Below are 22,629 nucleotides of genomic sequence, written 5' to 3'. Positions count from 1 at the left end.
AGGTCATGCTTCTGTTTTTTAGTTTGAATTTGATACTTCTTCATGAATTGCAGGATATGAAAGATAAGGAAGTAGGTCCAGTGGTCAGGTTTTACCTGCCCACCCGGACTGTGCCCTGAGGTCAAACTCCTGATATTGGCTGTTTGGTACAGAGGAGCTGATGACAGGTAGGGGCTGATACAAGGGGGAAAGCTTGAACCGTATCAAAGCTAAAAGGCAGGAGATTTGGGACTCAGTGAGAGACTGTAGCTAAAAGATGGATCAGCAGGATTGCCCTCTTCTTAAAAAGCAGCTGACCTGCAAGGGAAAAGACTTTATCGTCCTGCCAATCACATGGTTGCTAATGGAAGCCAGTTATCTCAACAACTGCTACTCGGTGCTGTACTAGTGCAGTGTGTAAGATTAATGAGGATTGGGCAGTAGGACATTATAGCATGTTTTACTAAAGAAGTAAAGTCACTTACAGGGAGCCAGCTTGGAAGACAGAGAGAGGAGCTACACGTGAATGATTACCATGTAGGGAAGACCCGCTTTGAGAAGAATTGCCATAGGTATTTTCAACCTAACAGTTCTTGATCCTCTATCTTTCCCTGAAGACAGTGTGTGGCCAGCATGTTGCCCCCAGCACGCCCACTTTCCTTCTTCTTTCCACAGACATAGAAGAGCAAACAGACACAGCTGGCACAAGGAAGAGTTGTGTCTAAGACAACAGTAGTTAGGAGCAGGAAGCTCTAAGAGGACAGAAATCACAAAGGAGCAAGTACTTACCAATGATCCATTTGAGTCATCTCTGTCTATACTATTCTCCACGTAGGCTTTTGTCATACTTAACACACTCTTTAAAGATCTTTGTAATCTGAAGAAACCCTAGTCAATAAAGATTTTTGTGCTATTTTCATCACCACAGTATCTCAGCATCGTACACAGGTGACTTGGTGGAGTTAGCTGATCCCACTTGATCATCTAGGAAGAAACTTGCAGTTCCGGCTAGTTTAGCAGGTAGAAAACTGGGGCAGATTCATGGTTCTGTGCAGCTGCAGTGATTGTGTCATGCCTTATGCCACTTGTCTTAGCATATGACCTGAGGTCACACCTGTGTGCACCCTTTGACCCCACTTAAAGCCATTGAGGGGCCATCTCACTAAGGCAATTATCAAAGTGGCATGTGCTGCTTTACAGAGAATGGTCTCTGGCATCTTGTGGAGATGACACAGCTTCCTACAACTTGCACTGCTCTCTGACAATCATTTCTTGCTACTGGCTGTGCAGAGAACCTGGGTAAATAGTGCAGTGGCCCAAAGTGAGGAGGGAATCAACTTTGGGGACTTTGCTACCAATTCAGATCTTAGGTCAATTGGAATTAACCTTCTAAAGTAAGCAAGTCTTAGTTTGTCTTACTTGAATCGTCTCTGAGGAGGAAGCACAGCCTCTGACATGAATTAGTTTTTTCCTAGTTATGATCTGTTCTTTAGTGCCTAAAGACTAGGGTTACAGTTCTGGAATGTGAGGCAGTTTCTTGTATGTCCTGTACATTTAAGTACTGTGAGGATAAGACATGAATATTATAATTTGTTTGTTATTTTTTAGAGAGCCAATGTAGTGGACAAGAACAATAACCTTGTAGTAGGCTGAGTTCAACACTTGCTGTCCTAGGCCAAATGTCCTGATTCTTAACCAAGTGGGTGCTAACAAATACCTATTCTTGAAATCAAATTATTTCCTGCAGAACTGTAACTAAGCTGCCAACATAGCTTGACTTTGTTTCACTTTTGACTTGACAAGTTGATCCTAATGTTACTGTCCACCATCAGCGCTGCTTAGGGGCTTCTTCCTCTACTATCTCATCTAGCTTGATGATTTGTGGAATTTCCTTGTTTTGCTGGAGAACTGTGTCTTATCTGTGTTCTTTTGGCACTTAAGTACATGTTGTTAACACCTTCCAGCTGCTGTCAGTCTTGGTCCTGCAAAGGGCAGCAGTCTCAAGTGAAAATTACTGTATGCTATTGGTAACTCCAGAGTTAAGCAACCACAGTAGCATTATCTCCACCCACATGGCAAACTGAATTTACAGTCTGATAGTGGTGTCCTTCAGATGGAAGACCAAGGGCTGTGATCAACAATGTCCATAAGCTCTGCTTAAGTTTGGGGGGAAATTTTAGAAGATTTTTAGGAGTTCCTGTTTGTATTTTCTCAATGTTAGAGATAAATTGTAGACAAAGTCATGACACAATCAATATGATTAATATAGAGAGTAATTTATCATAGAAACATTAGAAGATAGATTTTTGTCAGACTTTTGTTTATGAAGTGTGTACATAAGCATGTGTCACTTCTGTGAACTGAAGTTATTGGTAGTATACAACATATATTCCATCTGCAAATTGACACCTGATATTTAGAAGTATAATATATTTTCTTCTAATTCCAAATCATTGATAGTTTATTTGGTTGCTTGTCCCTTTATACTGGAATGTGTTTTCTGGTGAGAAATATTACTAACCTTGTGAACTGTAGTGTTCCATGCAAAAAATGTAATGTAAATTTATTTGAAAGAGGAAATTGTTATTACTACTTAATATAGCACTCCTCTTTCTTCCCATTCATTACTGAAGCACTGTCATTCTGATAAACTCAAAAGTAACTTCTTGTAGGTAGGAACTGCGTAATAGTTCAATCCCAGGCACAGGATTTTCTGACACTAAAGGCAGGGTGACAGTTCAGTCTTCCCCACTGTTATGCTTGCAGTGTTTAATTTGAATTCATTTCCTGTAGCAGTAACTATGTTTCAGCTCTGGCTTGTCTCCGATTCCCAAACATGCAGCCTGCCAAAGCTCTTGCCATCTGTGTTGCCTGTGGAGAATGCTCTTGAGCCCTTCAGTAGACCTCAGAGAATAAGTTGCAGCCTGTTGCCAAACCTGTTCACCATAACTCTTGGAGGCTGAGAACTCTAAAGGTGTGCTCTGGCTTTCTTACAAGCTGCCAGCCCACAGAGTACCTATGCTTTGAAATTAGTGGGGTACACACACCCTGACCTCTGTTCTGAGAAAGACTCTTGAACTGAAAAAACATCAGGAGTTCTCAAGAGGGAGAATCCCCAACAGTATGTTTAGGAGTAAGTCTCAAAAACTTCTGAGTTTGAAGATAAAAGTAAGACTTTTTTCATAAGGCAACAGTTTGAATCTTTAATTAGAAAGTAGTATAGAACATTTCATCTTTTGCTTCCTGAGGGAAATGGTTGCTGAGACTTTCATCTTCACAGAGGCTCTTTCACAATGCTTACTGATCCCTTTCCCCCTGTTATGCACTCTCCAGCTTCTCTGAACAAGCAGAGGAGCATGTTACATCTGTAACATGAAGCCCAGCCTCAGGGTGCTATGTAATGGGATTTGTGCTTCTCTAGTTTTCAGTGCAATGCTGCTTATTTAGCTAAAGGAAGGAGCTCAGGTTTCAGACAGCAACAAAGCAAGAGTTGCATGTCCCTGGATTTCAGAGCATGGATCCTCACTTTGCTGGAGGAGGAAGGCAATTCTTCCTGGACTTTTCCCTTCTCCATAAATTGACTAAGGCAGGAGGGCTTGAGGCACATTGTGAGCAGAGCAGGCACAAGTCGAGGTTCAATATCTCATATATTTGCATCATACAGTGGTAGCATGCATATGCATCTCTGGGTTTAAAATTACAAAGTTATTTGAGTATGACTGCAAACAAAATGTGCATTACCTGGCTTGCAGGAAAGACACAATATTTCTACACAGTACTATATTCTTCCAAGTAAACAGGAATTCTTCACACAAATGTGACAACTTGTTTGTAAATGCTTAAATTCCCCAATAAAGTCTCTTACTTTTGATTTCTCCTTTTCAGCTATGTTCTGCAAAGCCTGTAGTTAATCACAATAGGCTCAAATCACAAGCTGTGTGTATAGATATTTGTGAGGAAGATCTCAATCAGTGCTCTGTACACAGAAGCAAGCTGGCTCATCACTGGGATGGGATTTATACCTGCCAGCTGGTAAGAATTAGGAAGCTTGGGAAACAAATGCACAGAAATTAGCAGCAGGGGGTCAAAAACAAGCATGGCTTTGGATTCACTATCTTGATAAGGATTTGCAGAATCAAAGCAGAATGGCAAGTTAGTAATTTCCTGATAGTAATGAAATTCTGACCCGGTAAGTGCCAGAAACTTAAAGCACACATGCTGGGTATTAGGTGCCTGTGTATTCTTTGGGACATTAAATCATTCATCAAATTCAGTGCAAAACAGGTTGTATCCAGTTCGTATAAATGCCCCCTTTTCAGCAGAGAAGTGTAAATAATATGCTGATCATGTACCAGGTTTTTGGTCTAGATCGTGGTGTACTAATGATGAGGGGACATACTTGAAAACAGGTTTGAAAATGTCAGTGTACAAATGCTGTTACTTTGCTAGCTCTATCAATACCTCACTTAACAAAAATTATATATAAATTATATAAAAATTATATATAAATTATATTATAAATTATATACGTATGGCTATTTAACTTCATGACACCTCATTCCATAGATGGAATGAGTCATCTATGGCAAAAAGCTTAAGTCGTTTCTCCAAAGGAAAGTATAGTATATTGTGCACAAAAGGCTGTATGGTGTAAAGGGGTAACGTGTAAGCAGAATGCCGTCTCTTCATCGACAGTAAGGAATGGCATAGGTACCTAAACCACGGAAATTATAAAATATAAGAAAATTTCTTATTGTTTCTTTAAGCTAGTTAATTTAAGGGATACAGTTTTTTGAGGGATACAATTTTTTTTTGAGTTCTCCTCTTACTTAACAAGATACACACGAGCTAAATGAGTCTACAAGAAATCTGTATTATGTTTTTAGGATCTACACAGAACTTGGGAAGCACTGACTCAGCTTTACTTGGAGACCTGCAGATAAAAGTCTTTGAATAAGAACATACACCTTACTTAGTGCATTTCATTTTGTTGTTAGGTGAATTTATATTTTTGGGGACTGAGACAGGAAATCATATTTATTGATCTCGTTTGTGAAGGTGAAACACTTGACTTAGAACTGTGCAGGGCACTTTCATCTTCTAAATGCTACCATCATGGAAATCCCTGAAAGTTCCACTGGAGAGGTTGATCAAAGCAGATATGAAGGAAAAAAAAAGAAAATAAGAAGTTGACAAAAGCTGCTGTCAAGACTATTTAGATGGATATATCTGAATCCCTGTCTGAATACTACCATCACATTTAATCAGCTTTAAGCTCATCTTGGTCATCATTACTTTTGCAAGTCACAGTTTAGAAATAGTTAAATCAATTAATTCAAAACCTGCGGAGCTGTTGTTATGATGAAAGTTTCATATATCTGGAAAACCTTTCCATTCAAGAAAGCTCATCCCATAGTTACAGAGGAAATTCATATAAGATTGGGACCTAAATTTTATCCTTGGTAGTGGAAGTGAAATCCCAAGAATACTCTACATATAATGTTAGAACCCAAAGGCTTCTGTTTCCGTGGGCATGACCCTTAATTTCTTTAATAACTGGCATGCTGTGGAACACTTTGTGAAGCAGCCATTTCCAATGACATGAGAGAAGGTACTAAATAAACTTCATCTGGAGAAGGTTTTATTCTTTTGCAGAAGGACCTGTTGGTAGGAAATTTTCAGAAAGTTCACTTCAAGATAATTTCTCAATTAACAAATATCTTCCCTTCCTTCAATTAGAAGCTGATCTGTTTGCCTGTTATATTTGTAAAATCCTACTTACCTTTGATTCACTGATACACATTCTATTCAGTTGAAGTGACTCAATGAAATGAAGATTCTCTTTAGTTATTCTGCTAGCAGTTTTGCTCCCATCCAGTCCTTGCCTTTGTCGTAAGAAATTATGTACATGCAAGGAAGAAAGAGTTGTCTGCGCAGCTTTCTGAAGCTTGTGAATACATTATATCAAGCTGTTGTCTTCCTGCCAACAGCCACTTGCTGCAAGATCTCCACCATTGTGTCTGGGCCCTTCTGTAGCCATGAGCTGATGGATAGAGATCAGTTTTGGAGCCCCATCTCCCCAGTAGTTCCTCTGAATTCTGTGAGCAATTCTGTTCTTATGAGTAATGAATAAGCATTGTTAATTGAGAAACACAAGAGAAGAAAATTATTGGTTTCCTTCAAGTTACATGTTATTTGCATTCTCTTAATGTTTCTAAGTCCTAGTCTCCCATCAGGGAGCCATGGAACTGGTAGCTGTGTTGGTGTATTAAGTAATTTCTGACCCAAAATCACTTATATTCTCCAGCCTTATATAAACTGGTAGTACCACTGGTATGTAGTATATACTGAGCAACACTACTAACCCTTTAACCCTATGGATTTGCCTTCAGTATTTTTTTCAGTTGCATCAATCAAGATACTTAGGTTTCATTCCTTTTCTAAATTATCTGTTAATCACATGCAGCAGACAGAATACCCCATTTTTTTTCTTTTGCTAGTTTCTTCTGTGAAAAAGAAAGTCCATCTCGTCTTTGAAAGTCACTGCAGTGCAAATATAAAACCCAGTAAAAACAAAGGAATGTTTTACATCAGGAAAACAAGAGTTTTTCTCTGCCTCAAAACAGTAACAACACGATGAAGGAATTGCATGCACATAGTAAGGCAATGACTTGAATTGGTGAAGTGTAGTTAATGAATGTTTATTCATTTGGATCATAATATCTTAGGGAAAAAATTTCATATGTTCAATAGTGTTTGTATAGGATGTACCATAATGTGACACTGGTCTGCAGGTAGCTGTCTTAGAACTGCAGAAATACAAATTAAAAGGTATTACTCTGTCTAGCTAGACTGCCTTCAGTCAGTCAGTGAAATTTGGGAGATGAAGTTAATACAAAGATACCAATATCTGGCAAAAGAAATAATTTAATTTCATTCTGGTTTGTTTCTGGTTTCTGAATGAAGTGCACTAGTTGTACTGTAAGCAATATGACTGAACCAGCATGTTCTTAAGCACAGCTTATCATGTAAGTTAACATTTATGGCTCTTACGGGTGTGTCAGGTTTGGAGCAATTTGTACTTTTATAAACAGTGCTTTGCAAACTATTTTAAGGAATACTAGAATAACAAAGTTCACATGGAAGATTCACATATTGATTGTGCCCTCCTTGCAGAAGACTGTTTAGAGCAATAGCAGCAAAGGAACAGTGCAACTTAAAAGACCCTGCAATTACAGAAAGTATTAGTAAAGAGTGAATAATAACAGAAATGGAGAAATGAATCAAAATATGAGTAGATGGAAGTACTAGATGATGGGGAGAAAAGAAGAACATAGAAATACAGGATGAGGCGGAAAAAAAAGATAAAAAGTAAATTGTGTCTGTAAATGTACTTTATTATTCTTAACTTTTTCTTTCTGTGTTTTTAATTTTCCATGGTTTATGCTGAGACCCAGTAAGGACATTTATTTTTTAAACAGTAGAAATTTGAAGAGATGTTTTTATCCAAATAAAAGAAAGGACTTTCAGTACACAGTTAATGGTGTTTAAAGACCCTAAAACCATGGGCTTGCCTTATTCCCAGGAGAGCTCAAGCTTTCCCAGTTTCAGTAGTGTGCCTCCAGGAAATCAGAAGGACACATAATTAGCCCACACTCTTCCAGAGTGCGCTGTGTAACTTGATGCAGTTAAACCAGAAGACAGTTTTCATCTTTTGACCCTGTGTCAAATGTGTCAGTTGAGTAGCTTACCTGAGATCTGTAAGACAACATAGGCCATCAGATATTTTCCCATAGAAAGGAACATGCAGTAGGACACACACAAAAACCTACAATTAAAAAATTTACTTATTAAACTTTTACTTATTTTCAAAGTAACAGAAAAAGTGGCCATTGAAAGTGGCACAACTCCGTGCATTGAGATTCTGTTTCTTTTTTCAGTCTGAAGTTTAAAGAAAAATGTTTGCCCTTGCTTAGGAAGTATGAAAGTATGAAAAGTAGAGAAGTGGCTCTTCAAGCACTAGCAAGAAGATACTGAGTCCCCTGGAAGGGTGAACGTGATACTGTCATTCCAGTGTACATCCAAGTGATAGTTCTGGGAATGGTAAAATGTTTAGCATAGCGTCTATGTCTACGTCTTGCATCCAGTGACATGCAGAATAGGTGAAAAAGTTCACAGTGAAATGGAATAATGTTGAATAACTCCTAGACAGAAATGCCCTGGTAACTGTGGGGTGGGGTGGGGTGGTTTGTGTGTATCAGGGTGGGGCGGCTGCAAGGGGATATGTGTAACTGGTAGAAAAGGCACAAGCTGAAAACTCGAGTGACACTGTAAAACAGCCCTCATAGCTTAATTAAATAAAACCAATAATGCGATTTAAACTTCTTTGAGTTAAAATTACTTTAATAAGGGTGTTAATTACTAGAGGATTAACACTGCTTACATGTGATAATAGATCTGGTCAGTCAATAAAGGGTGAGAATAATGTTCGTTTAAGAAGCAAAAGAATCTAGCACAGGATTACTCCCTAGAAAGGGATAACATTTCAAAGTGGCAAGTAAAATCAGGGGAAGGTGTTTTCAAATTGCAGAAGGCATTAGAGGCTGAATTTTGCCATCATTACTCAGCAAAAGTTCCATGTGTACTGGGATCTGTTGGAGCTAAAATATGAAGAGTGATTATTGCACATTACGTATAAAATAATTTGTAATTACTTGGTCTTCTAGGGAAATCATAAGAAATAATTTTTAAGATAAAACATTTTTTTTAAATACTGTCTATAGGACTGAGGAGAAAATGCATAATCTAAAGGGAAAAAAAATCACCATCGTCTAAGGAGAATAATTTATTGAAGAAGTATTTATTTGAAAATAAATTGTATTGGATTATTGCCTTTAAGCAAAATGGGGTTTTTCCTAATATTTTTGCAAACAGCCAGAGAAGAAAGATCTTTTGCAAAAACCCAGTTTAAAAAAGGAAATTCTGAGGTAGCCAGGTTGCAACTTGCTGGGCTTGGAAGCTGAAGAGGAAAATGAAGGTTGTCCATGAAAGCATATAATAATTTTTTCCTAGTGATTTTGACTTTCCTTTTAACTTGTCTCTATTTACATTCCTGAGCTACTGACTGCTGAATTCCTTGTCCAGAGGTTCTCAGGTCTAGCATAGCTTTCCCTAAGGGATGTAACTTCATCTGCTATAAAGGGTGGTTATGCAGCCATACCCTGAGTGAACTACTTTGGAAGAAATAATTATCTGTTTACAGTAAACTTATGATGGCCACATCTGTAAGTATTTGTGTCTTATGGATTGCACTGGATTTTGGTTTCTGGATCCGAACAAAGTTATGTTGTTTTGTGGCCTGGTATGTCTTGAATGTCAGTGGCTTTTCACGTATTCTAGCTCAGCTCCCAAGATCAGCTGAGATACTTTATTGAGCAGTTGCTGTATTTGGATCTGCTTTCTGCAGAAGCATTTCAGAGAGATGCCTTGTATATAAAATTCTAAGTGTTCTACTGGCTGCCTAAGAGAAGAATCTGGCACACTGTGGCTGTAATTTTTTACTTTGATGTGCAGCTTTTGAGAAATGCATAGATGCTAAAAGAAAGTTGTGAATTAAAAAATAATTACTCTGTTGTGTTGAACTAAACTATTTCCCCTTACCTGCTTTAGAACCTCAGGTTATCTCAGTGGAAATGGTGTGATTCATAGTACACACTGTAGATCATGGACTTCTGTGGAGATTTAATTGCTGCAGATTCAAGAGTACTCATAAACCTTATTGACCTGAGGTACATCCTCCTGTTAAGTTGAATCAATCTCTGTAGCAATGTAATTTCAATATACTTCATAGGTGTAATTTTGTCCGGTGTTTTTTCCAAGTCAGAATATGACAAGAAATGACTGGAAAGTTGGGAGAGGGAAATGCCCTGTTCACTGAATCCCAAGTTCCCAGCAGTGCCTGCATTGGCCATGTCCTGGGTCTGTTCTTGAGCTGCAGCTTCACACAAAGAGCTGAAGTCTTCTCTCCTCTGTAAGCACAAAGCTGATGCCATGGAGCTGTGCCATGCTCACTTGTCTTCCCATAGGCATCAGTTTGCATTTGCACACCAGGGCTGTGTATCTAAAGCTCCTTCCTTCAATCCTAGAAGTGACTGGACTGAAATTGAAACTTGGAGTTGTATACTTGGGCAGACCACTGTAGATGATTAGTTCTAGGGTACAGCAGCCTGACTGTCTAGATTAGATGTGTGTGTATACAAGGAGAGTTTTGGGGTAGTTAGAACCAGCATTTGTCAGATAGTGACTTCTTATGGTATGGTGTATATACATACTTGTAAGACTGCAGGCATCTGGAGTTACTCTTATGGATAGTGCTAAATATTAAATGTGATAGATGGGACAAGAGTGTTCAATTCCAAAACACAGTATGGAAGTGGAAGTGAGTGTATTTTGTGTTTGAATTTTATTCTAGTTACACCAGATTAGATTAATTGAAATGATACCCACCTCTAAACCAGAGAAAGTGATTAAAATTTAACTTTAGATTTTGAACTTTTAAATTACATTTTCATAGTGAATCATCTCAGGTGGATTTTTACAGGAAGGATTGATACTTATGATACAGTTTTAATCTCCAAGAAGCTTATTTTAGGATAGTGTACCTCATCATATGCTATTTATGGCATTATTTCATAGACAAATGAATGGTTTAAAGCAAACCTGTTACGAGTCTAGTGAAAATAAAAAAGAAGTGCCTATAGAAAATTAAAGATCAAATAAACTAAACTATAAAATTTCTTTTTGGTAGATGTCAATATTCAAGTACTACTGGCAAACCTATGTTTAAAAAAACAACCAGAAGCCAAGTGAAAATTCCAGCTGAGATTTAACTCTGATATATTAAATGCTTCATAATTTGACCAGTTGAAATTGTGTTTTCAAAGTCTCGTTCAGGCGAGAGGCAGATGGCCTGTTTTGGGGGGCTGCACATGTCACCCCCGTGTGCTGTTTGAGCATGTACACCTCTGTGTCAGGAGCTCAAAACCAGAAAAAATGGTGAATGACCTGACCATTGCATAATACACAATTTTTAATCCACACAGATTTTGCCATTGACATAGTTTTATGCTTTGTCTAAAGGGACTTTGTGTACGGACTAACACGCTTGACAGGAACAATTTGGCCGGAGCCCTGTGCCCTCTGGAGCCTGACTGTCTGCCAGGTTCCTGCTTTTCAAACTCTTCTCTGCTTCTAGACTCAAAAGATGGTTCTTTTGCTACTAGTCCATCTTATTCTTTAATGATGAAGAACAACACACTTCATAATAAACATTTTCACTGTAATTAAACAAATCTTCTTTGAAGAGGTATTACTTGTTGCCATACTGGGTGTTTCATAGGGCCTAGCTATTTATATTTGTCTCAGAAACTACTTTTCCGTGTCTTCAGATGTTACATCTTGGGCTGCTTGAAGTTTTAATGGGATTTGTAAAAATTATACGTTGCGAGTGTTTTTCTGGTTATGGTAACAGCAACAAGGTTGTTCACGTGGCTTCAACAGCAAGTATTCTGTTTTTTAGGCAGGTCTAAGTTCATTTGAAGTGTCAAAGAATAAAAAAAAAAAAAATCATGAATGTAACAAGACCAGGCATTTCTCAAAGTGTACCACAAGGTCCAGATTTTAGGAAATAATTCTGTCCTTTGCAAGGATTTTTTCTTATAAAAGATATATGAACACAAATAACTTCTGTTTTCTCTTAGCATAGCAACAAATCCCAATGGTTCAGCTGTCATAACATTATACATTGTACATTTATGAATGTGTTGAAGATTGTATCCCAACATTCAAGACAGTGACAGATAAAATTTCACTTTTAAATTTGAAACAGATGGTAGCATTTAAATACAAAATTATTTCATTCTTGTGAACATTTCAATGTCCCAAATTTAGACACAATTTCTAAATGTATGGTGCTTAAGAGAAAAGAGCAGGTTTTAATGCAGTGGCTTAAAAACGGAAAGACACTGCCTTTTTAACACAGACTATCCTTCCTTTGAAAATCCAGGGCTCAGTTTTCAAAGCATTGTCTAGGAATTTAGCCTGCGACCCCCATTGACACTAATGGGAATTGCATAGCTAAGTCCCCATAACATCACTTTGAAAATCCATTTGTTGTACCAATTCAGAAAAATAGCATAAACTACGGGGAGACATTCACAGATCAAGAGAGCAATGTACACTTTGAAATACAAGACCAATGTGCGTTACTCCAGTTATGTGATCAGTAGAGGGGATTCTGAAATTCACCACATTCACAAAATAAGTCACCAGGTCTAAATAAAACAAAATATTTTGGCAAGTGGCAGGCAGACTTGCTAACCAGGCTAACGAGATGTTTGTCAGCAGTAATGAACACCTACTGATTAAGTGATAATTGTGTTTGGTTGGTATGGTGTTATTCTACAGTTAGCAAACTGTCTTTTTTTCTTTCAAGCTAGACGTGGGTATCTACATTTTAAGTAGTTCTGTTGTTCTTTTGCGACCAAGAAATGCTCAGAGTAAACAAGACTTGTCTTTGTCCAGTTTTGATTCTGATCCTGGTCCTTTATGTTTTGTTTTCCAATTTAGTAAGTGCTCTCATGGTGTGCATGCTTTAATTAACAGGAGTATAACTTAGTGAATAATGATGGTGTTACCTTCATGGTCATGTAGACAGTTTTTGTTGGAAATAAGTCTATACCTGTGTAACATATATGCATATATTCTTGTGCGTGAAACCTAAGCAAAGATATAAAAAGCGTTGATGTTGTTGTGTAGCTGTGTTACTGCAGTGCCTATGAGTCCCAGTCATGGACCATGGCCCCATTATGCTGGGCAGAATATAAATAAGTGTTTTAACAAAAGAAAGACAGTGCTGCCTCAGAGTTCCCAAAGCAATGAGATTATAGCTCCACTGAAAGGTTAACGTTATGTCAGAGATTATGAAATAGCAACAATTCTGGTTGACAGGCTTCTTTTTGGGTCCTGAAACCCATTTGTCCTTAAAACAAAGCAGGGTAGGTTGGTACAGTGTGAGCTCCTTGGAGTAGGAAATGTTGAGGACTGAACATTTGTGAGAAGCTTTTGTGAGTTTACTGTGTTAAAAATGAAAAAAGTCACCTTCATGTTCGGTGCTTGTTAGCTCCAAAGACCAATAAAAGTAGAAATAATTGAAATATTAACGTGTTTGCTCTGTCTTTATCTTAGGGACTGAAATGATACATAGCTAGCAGTAGTCTTTTTTTTCTCCTATGCCAAAAGCCATGCATCCTCAAGGAAAAAATTGTAATGTTACTTCTGTGTTCTTTCCTAAGAAAAGATTGGGTGTAGCTTGCAGTTTTGTATGCTTGGCACTATTCATTTCCCAGAAGAGTTCACCGTATTCTAGGCTTTGGGTTTTTTTAATTAAAGAGGTCAAAATCCATTATATCAAAATTTCAAAGAATTTACCAATTAGCTGTAGTCTGTGATGCCCAGCAGGTGGCTTTTATACTATTAAAGGGAGATTGTTTCCATCTCTGATCAAAGCAAAAGCAAAACAAAAGAAAATATAGAATATTTTGCTGTACACAGTGCAAACCACATGCTGTGTAAATTATGTGAAAACTGTACGTGAGAGACTATACAGTCATCCCACTTCAAGAAAAAGTTCTATATATTTTTACACTGGTCCTCACGAGGATTTCAATGGTAATGTCTAAGTCTGTTTAGATTACTGATTAGCTGAGAAGGTTAGACAGCTTGCTATTTCCTAAAATGAAGACTTTAGCATTTTCCTTATTTAAAAGTAAAAGTAAAAATGCACAATTAAGTAGATAATGAATTTACTAGAAGGGAAATTAGAAACAGCTGAGTGTGCTGGAATGTTTAAGATGCAAAAAAATTCCAATTTGCACTTTTCAATGAATCTAAACTTCCACGATTTTTGCCTACTTAAAAGAATGTTTGTGACCTTTTGACCCTTTTGTTATCCCTTACTCAGAAAGGCCTTTATTCTGTAAGACTTAGGTATAAAAAAATAAAAAGAGCATTAATGGCGTAACAGTCCTTTCTGATCACCCTGTGTAAGATGTTTATGCAAAGTGTCAATAGAAGCAATTGGCCTAACAGTGTGACAACCTGCTTTGCTTGGAAATGGGCTAATCTCCTGTTTGGGTTATCCAGAGGTCAGGTAAGGATTTCTTTTTTCGCACTCCCCGTAGTGCATGGGTGCATAACCTGCAAACACTACAGGGCAGAAATCAGAAGCAATTGAGCCTAAGGATGCCACAAAGCATTTTTAGTTAATCCTGACCAGTTTGCTTTTCCTGATTTTTTTTTCCCTCTGCCTTCTTTTAGTTTTTCTGTTCTTGGTCCCATTCCAGAGAGTCTGTTTGAGCGTGTAACACATAACGATGACAGAGATTCTACCAATTTCATTATCTGCTGCTTCACGGTGTTGGGGTTTTTTTTCTTTTTTTTCTTTTTTTTTCTTACTTTTTTTTTTTCCCCCTCAAACAGGCATCATCCCACTCTTTTTTGAAGTTCACGTGGAAACCTACTTTAAATCTCAGTTTTTGAGGGCTGCCCCCTTTGCCCTGTCACAGCAGGCTGGAACTCAATAAGAGCTCAGGCAAGCGTAGCGGGCCGGGCAATGGGCCTTGGCGGGCTGCACGCTGTGAACTCCTGCCTCACTGAATCAGCTTCTGTGTGTTTTTATAACTGCCTTTTTTTTCCCTGTTAATTATGCCCCAAGGCTGTGGAAAGACAGCATTTATCTGTTTCAACAGACTAAGCAGCAAGTGTTCTGACATGTTTATCAGGCAAATTGTACCTGACAAAAGGTAATTACACATGCAATCAAGTCTAGAAGTAACTGGGTGATTAGGGGTTAATAAACTGTTTCGCATAAGAAATCTTCAGCTTGTGAGCAAGGAGAGTGGGCCAGAACTGACATAACATGACACTGATATATTAAAAGAATTACTTTTCTTTGGATGGAATATTTGACTTTACTGAAAGATAAGTAGGAAATTAAGTGTACAACTCAGTTTTATCTCCAGCTCCTGAATCACTGGTGTCATTTGTACAACCAAAGCTATTTGCTGATGCGTGTGCTGCTTAAGAAGAGATTCCAACTTGAACCATTCCAACTTGCACTAAGATACCTTTATAATTTACACTTAGGATTTTTGTAGTATAACCAGCACAGTGTCTAATGGACACTGCCCCCATTTCCATCTGCAAAGCTCATGTCTCCTCCTTCTGTTGCTGTGCTCACTCTGTGCATAGCTATTTCCCAAAGTTGCCTTCTCTTCCAAGATTATTCCTGACAGTTGCCCAAAAGTAAAAAGGAAAGGGCATCTGTATGATATCTGAGGATGTGACAAGAGGCTCAAATGTCATTGAAAGGGCCGGATGGTCAATTCCAGCAGTTCCCAGTGCACAAAATTCTCAAGTAATTACAAGATGGCCTAAATACAGGACTATGGCTGAGCTGCTCTGAACTTTAGGTAATGCAATGCAAAGCTTTAGTGAGCAATGATAAAGAGTAATTTCTATTCAAACACGGCCGTATCACCTAGATACTGGGGAAAACGCTAGAGTACTAACTTTGAAGAATAGGTGCAAGTACCCTATTTGAAATCAGAATTCTGTCCCTAGAAGTTTAAGATCTTTGCCTCTCATATCATCAATATTATAATGTTTTGTCTTAACTGATCCTATTAGCTAGCAAGGTCTTCCAATAGGAGCTCTTTTAACTAAGGCATAGTTTAGTATCTTTTAAAATAAGTCTTCCAATTCAAAATAGCAGTGTTACCTGTATAATGTCAGAAATTACTATAAACTTTTACGTAAGTACACATAAACACTTTTTATTTTCCAAGTGATGTTTATTTCTACAGAGAGACCTAATGTTAGACATAAAAGGCATTTAGAAAATATCTGCACATGAAGGGAAAATTGAAAATTACAAAATCAAAGCACTGTAAAGCATAATTCAAAATAAAAGTGCAATACAGCAACCAGAGGCTTAAGTTACCTATAATGTTAGAAGTATATATATGACTAATAATTTAATGGTTTGGGAAAGCAACGCTGTTGCACGTTCAGTACAAGAAACATGCTGCTCTCTGATCATCAGCCTGATGATTCCAAGTTGGTGGATGAAGGTTCCCCTTATATCACACCTTTAGAAGAAGCAAAATACTCTAAATAAGGTGGAAGTGTAGCCTGTATCTTGTAAATATAAGTAGACAATTTATAGGATGTTCTGTGTGGTATACAGGAAAGGCTAAAACTTGTTCTTTTTTTTTTTTTTTTCCTTCTTCTTTTTTTTTTTTTTTCTACAGTGACTCAGACACACATACATCTCTGCAAATTGTTCCTGGTCAGAAGGGAATAATTGCTCCTGCTCCTAGGGAAGCATATTCTGCTTCATTATAAAATACTTGGGTATAGTATTGCCTGTCTGAGCTTATTCTTATTTTTCATGGTTATTATGGGATAAAGAGCACAGCAGTGCCATTGTTCTTGGGTAGCAGAGTACATATATTTAGTTTATTTGGTGCTTCACATGTTTTGGCTGCATGATAAGCTGGTTCTGACTGAACACCCTTGGGTGGTTCCTTATGTGGGGATGTGATTGCCTTTCTGTCTGAGGTTTTTTCCACACATGTTAACTTAAGAAAGATGCATGTGCAAAAAGAACATTTTTCCTATTGTAATTTCAAGGCAAGCTGTGCACAGTCTAACCTTAAAGGAGTTGCAGCCAGTAGCACCGGTATGATGTGATACACTCTGTGGCCTTTGATTTTTGAGGCTGGGAAATGCCTATTGCCAGGACCTACTGTTTGCCTGTGTTTATCTTCGACAGTGTATGCCAGTGTGGGGCATTCCTTGTTAGACAATATGTCTCATTTTCATTTATTGTCTCAGTAATAGTGAAAGCTTTAATAGATAAAAATTAGTAGGGACATGTTGCTTTAATTTGGCCTTGATTTGATCCTAGATGCTGCAGTAAAAACTACTGTCACAGAACCAGCAAACTGTCCTGTGCTTCATGTACATTGTATGCCTGAGACAGTCCCACTTTTTCTGTATCAGGGGAGAGGAATTAAAATTATTAATTTAAATAGGGCACACATTTGTGTAGCAAAAGATGGTATAAATCAGAAAGGAACAGAGCAGCAGAAATTAAAAGAGATTGGTGAGTTAACACCTCTGCATTGTTGCTGGACTGAGGGTGATTTTGGTGTTGCAGTGAAGCTTTGCATGAATGGACTGAAGTTAATTCCCACCACCCATGTGGTGGTCCTGGGGCCAGTGTGTCATTTCTGCTAGACTGTCCTCTCTGCCATTGGCTGCTTGCCAGCCTGCTCCCCTCAGAGCGCCTGCACTGGGCTGTGCATCCACCGAGCCTGGGTGCCAGGGCAGATGCAGGTGATAGGAGTGGCCGGGACACAGATCCCAAGAGCTGCACACCAGGCAGCTCTTGCCCACCCCACAGCATGCAGTACTTGCAGTCAAAGCCCACTGCATGCAGCAGTGTGCCACGGTGAGAACTGCGCCTGTGAGTGGGACAAAACGCACAGTGCATAATCGTGCACAGCAGCAGTCTGGTCTCCAGCAGTGTCTGCAGCTCCCTGCCACATTTAATCCAGATCCAGGACATGATTGTCATACTGCAGCCCCTGAACAGATTCACAGAAGGAGGGAAGGGGGCTGTGACTGAGTGACATATGTCATTTGATTGTATGCCTGGGCCTTTGAGCTACCAGACATGTGTCATGACAACTGCTTGAACTTAAGAGATTTATTAGCATGAAGTTGGTTGCGTGCAGCTCTTTGACCATGCATGGAGCAGGGAAGAAGCTCTGGGTACATCACCTTTGCCAATAGTGTCTCTTTGTGTGTTCATTCTTTAGGGCCAGGACTGTCTTGGAGTGCACAGAATATGCTTTGTGTTTATGTGTGACATTTTTTTACCTCATGTTGAGAAACAGCAGGCTTCATGGTCTGTTTAGAGCCCTACATGCTTACCTGTGTTTGGCCAGGTGACAAATGAGGTGTAATCTTCCAGTCATCACTATCACTGAGATTTCCCAGAGCCATGGCACAATCAATTGAGTCAGCCACTGAAAGCATCATATGAAACTCACTCCTGCAGTATTGTCAGGGACGTTTCTTTGAACTTGTCAGCACTGTAATTGTGTCAGTCATCAATGGCTTTGGGCTGCACATTGCTAGCAGGATACCTTTAGATACCTTTCACCTATGTGAGCTTCAGGGTTGTTTAGGATTTACCCAGAATCCTCAATTTTAGTGGTATAATAGGGATAAGAAGTGAAATCTTTCACTTCTTACTCACTGAATACAACTGCAGAAGAATTGGTCCATCCTTAAGACTATGTCCCATATGGAACCCATGACAAGTAGCACTGTAAGTGGCAGTAAGTTATTAATCACCAGATTATGTAGTTTGGGTTCCTGACAGCTTTATCCTCACATCTTGTCTTGTGCATCTGCCTGTCCTGTCTTTCCATTCTTTTGGTTGTGCTTTAAAATACTCTTTTTTTTTTTTTTAGCACAACTCTTTTGGTTGTGCTAAAAAATAAGGACTGGGCACCACAAACTGTGTAACATGGGTAATAACAAGTGATGAGTAACATGCAGTAGCAACCGAAGCTGTGAGTTTCACAACTGAGTTACCAAGCCTTCCCAAGTCTGTTTGAATGGTGACTGAAGGCATGTTCTCAGCAACTCAGTAAAATTGGTGGGTTCCATCTTGAGAACGGGCTTTGTGGGAAAGAACTGTTTGAATTTAACCTTGGTGGTTATCATGGATATCTAGTCAGCAGAGAGTGAAGTTGCCTCCTTGGACTTTATATCCTTTCACCCCTATGAGGTAGTTAAATGTAAAATGTAATTGTTGCTGAGGTTTGAAAGGGTCCCTAAAGGTCTTTGGGATGACAGAGCAGTGGGTGTGTCAGAGGTCCGTTATAATGCCAGGAAATGTTGCTACCTAGTCCTTAAAGATTACACTACAAATAAGGAAGGACTAATTAATTAGAAAATTATGTGTTTAAATTAGACACTATATTTGAAAGTAACATAAGAAAGTGGCTTAGAAGTGGAAAAATTTGCAAAAGAGAGGCATAAGAATGTGAAGCTGGGAAGACTGGATGTATGCTTTTATTCTGTAAATGAATTGGTGTTATGATTTTGGGCATGAGCATTACTGGACTCCTCTGACAGTTTATCAGGCTGAGAAGTTTGAGTAAGGCAAGTGGGGTGTAGCCTGAGAAGTCAGAAGAGTGGGCATCTGCTCCACTTCTGCCTGTGGGAGCAGGGGCTGCTACTGTTGTGTCCTAGCTCTAACAGCTCTGGTCTGGCTTAGCAGAAGCAAACGTTTGAAGTGAATGGTTCTTCCTTGAGATAGAAAAATGGTGTGACTTGCAGTAGTCTATTACACTTTTTCAAGTGGTTTTGTTACACAAAATCCTGTTCCAGCCCACCTTTCCAGCATTACCGATTCAGCAGGTCTTCAGGCAAGCAGGGCTCCAGGTTACACTGAGGACCCAGCTCAGTGGAGCAGCCACGGGCACTGCGGGTGAAGTGTTGTTAATGGTTCCCAACGCTTTTTTTAACAGTAGGTTTGGCTAACACGGGGCAGCCTGAGAACAAGCCCTTGTTAGCCCTCAGCAGCAGGACAAGGCCAGGCACCAGACGCAGGGGGAAGCTGGGGCGCCCCGCCATTGACGTCAATGGCAGTGGGGCCCACTGGCCCGCAGGTAGCCGTGGGAAAGGCATCCCCGAGCGGGGCTGCCTGTGCCCTGGCAGCCTGGGCAGGGTGCCCAGCGGTGCCTGGCCTGCACCCGGTGATGGTGGAGGGGGAATTAGGCTTTCAGGGCTGTGAGGGTGCTGGCTGATGGAGGTTTGGCATTGCGTCTGATTGTAAAAGCGGGCTGGTTTATTGTTGAACAGCAGCTCTCAGATTATGAGTCCAAGACCTGATTTGAAACTGCAGCCAAGTGTAGTACTGTGCTTAGAGACTTTTTGTTCCTCCAGTGATGTATTTGGGTTTGTTTGGGCCAGAAGTGTGCCCAGGGCTTGGCTCTGAGTTTCAGGGATCAGGCATAATGGAGACTGCAGCTAGGAGGCCAGGAGGTGTTAATTCACTTTAATTCGACTACCTGAACCTCATTTAAATTAGTGTAAGAAGCAGTAGACACGAGCATCCCTGTCTTGCTCCCCACGGTAAAGCAAGTTCCTAAATACTGAAGTGTGAAGCCATTAGCATCCCCTCCTGGGGCCAAACCCGCACAGGCGAACACGGAGGGAGGTGAGGGACGTTAAAGAAAGAAACGGGCAGGTGAAAGGGGGGTGATGGCTGGGCTCGGCGGGGGGCTGCGCCCGGCCTCTCACCGCAGAGCCTCCCCGCACTCCCTCACCCGCCTCTCCCCCCGCAGCTCCTGGACCTCTTCATGGTGTGGGACTGGTCCACCTACCTGGCTGACTACGGGCAGGCCACCTCCAAGTACCTGCGGGTCAACCCCAGCACGGCCCTGACGCTCCTGGAGAAGTAAGTGCGGGAGCTGCCGGCGCGGGGAGCGGAGCGGAGCCGCCCTGCCGGGAGCGGCGGGGCCGGGCCGCGGGAGCAGCAGCGGCTGCCCGGATTGCCGCTCCAGGGAAGGGACACGCTGAGCTTTGGCCGTGCTGAAACCGATGCGAGCGTTTGGGGCGGCCTGGCGGGCAGGGAGGGAGGGCAGGGTGAGCAGGGCGCGTTACCGGCAGCCCGGTACCAGCCTGCTTGTAAAAACCGCATCAAAACACGTTGCGGTTTAAATATGCTTTCTAACAATGTTTTCTCTCCTCTCCTGCCTGCGATGAAAATGTCTTTCGCAGAGTTCACAGAGGGTATGTATCACCTATATTGTTACAAAATATTGTTTCTGTAACTTACTTTATTTCCCGAATTTCGTTTTTATGTCCGTTGGTGTGGGAAATCAGCAATATAGATGCCCATTACTGACGGTGAACAAAATTCACCCATTCGCCGAGTCTGAATTTACCATGGAAGCAGATGATACTAACGGGTTTTCTGACTTGCTTTTCTCTTAAGGCAATTGGTAGGATCAGGGTCCAGCTGAAGGGGTATTTGCTTAATACTTAAAGGTTATTTGTGAAGTAGTATTTGTTGAAACGAACACATTAGGCATTTCTGCATTGCAGAAGTTTAATTTAAGAACACAGATTGAACAGGTTTTGTAATCTTTCAGTTCTTATTAGCAGAAGGATCAAAAGAAGAACAGTAGTAAACCAATCTAAATATTCGGATTTTTCCTTTTCAATTTACGTTTCTAATGTGTTTGTCATTTGCTTTTTTATTTCTCTAGAATGAAAGACTCCAGCAAAAAGAACAACATTTTTGCTCAGTTCAGGAAGAATGACCGTGACAAGCAGAAGCTAATAGAGACTGTAGTAAAGCAACTTAGGAGTTTAGTAAATGGTATGTCCCAGCACACATAGGCCTCTTAAATTGACAGAATGTCATCACACCAAGAGGTGCTTCTTATCCACTATTTCTACTAAGCAAATGGTGATACCAGTTAGGGCTTTTGCTTAACCGAGAAAAGGAAAAATGCAGTAGATAGATTGTACATGTAGTCTTCAACAAACAATTCTTTGTACGTATTTTTAATGGGTCGAATACTATTTTGTATATTGTAAACAAATGGTGAAAAATAAGGTTGTACAATAAAAACCAGCGCAATCGTATTGTACATGGAACTGCTGAACTGTAAATATGTTATTTAAATATCTGCAGATATGGTGTCCAAAATTTTGCTCTGAGTAGGAATTATTTTAGAAATTATCTCTTAGTTGCTGTTTTCTGGTTGAATCCTAATTTAATGTTTTTAAGCATTGAGATACTTGTGTTTCAGATGCTGCTTATTGTTTTCCTGCATTAAATGTATATTAGCCCTAAAGTGATTGGACATAATTTTGTATACCAGGTTTTGTAGTCTGGAGGTATGAAAAGGTCTTCTGATTTTTAGTAGCTTTGAAAACTACCTGAGAACTAGACTTGATATCTATTTAGCATTAGGACTTACAGGCTTTGTTCTCCAAAAGGGTTTAATCTTGAGGTTGTGAATGTAAATAATAATTTGATTTCTTTATAATGTGACATGTTTCGTTTTGGTTTTGTTCCTCAGGGTTGCTATTTCTAACTGTACTTTTGTAAGATCTCGGGTTCTTTATCCCAGGTTGCAGTAAGGAATAGGTTTGCCGCTGTTGGTTTCGTGCCGCATCTGTTTGTTAGTTCGCGCTTTCTCCTGCCAGCCCCATCCCAGCGATTAGCATTTTGTCCCACTACCGGTCTCTTTGCACTGTCCCCTCTGGCTGTTTTAGACACTAAGAGAATGTCTAACAAATACAAACCAAATGGAACGTGTAAAAATAATGTACATTTTCGCTGTATTTTTAAGTTATTGACGGTCTAAATACAGTAATATAAACCTCACCCATATTCCTGTTTAATTTCACACACCGAAACACACCTCGGAGCTGGTTTCGCGGGACCCGTCAGGTCCCGACTCACTGGTGATTTACCCCGGGGAAGGGCCG

General features: G+C 39.8%; 1 protein-coding gene across 8 annotated transcripts in view; it reads left to right on the top strand.

Annotated features, from left to right (window-relative positions):
- The window catches only part of EXOC6 (exocyst complex component 6), an 86,188-nt gene extending 63,663 nt beyond the window's left edge, over positions 1 to 22,525 (top strand). For 4 of the 8 annotated variants that reach the window (XM_030276106.4, XM_030276105.4, XM_030276107.4 and 1 more), the window contains 3 exons: positions 20,469 to 20,581; positions 20,905 to 20,916; positions 21,396 to 22,525. In XM_030276106.4, the coding sequence (XP_030131966.1) occupies positions 20,469 to 20,581; positions 20,905 to 20,916; positions 21,396 to 21,528 (258 nt within the window). In that variant the 3' untranslated portion in view covers positions 21,529 to 22,525. The remainder of the gene's footprint in view (positions 1 to 20,468; positions 20,582 to 20,904; positions 20,917 to 21,395) is intronic. The other 4 variants (XM_072931123.1, XM_072931122.1, XM_072931124.1 and 1 more) reach the window with 1 other exon arrangement.
- The last annotated feature ends 104 nt before the right edge of the window (positions 22,526 to 22,629 follow it).

This window comes from Taeniopygia guttata, chromosome 6 (assembly GCF_048771995.1).
Source record: "Taeniopygia guttata chromosome 6, bTaeGut7.mat, whole genome shotgun sequence".
In the NCBI taxonomy this organism is placed as follows: Eukaryota; Metazoa; Chordata; class Aves; order Passeriformes; family Estrildidae; genus Taeniopygia; species Taeniopygia guttata.
This window is presented reverse-complemented; position numbering and strand designations above follow the sequence as displayed.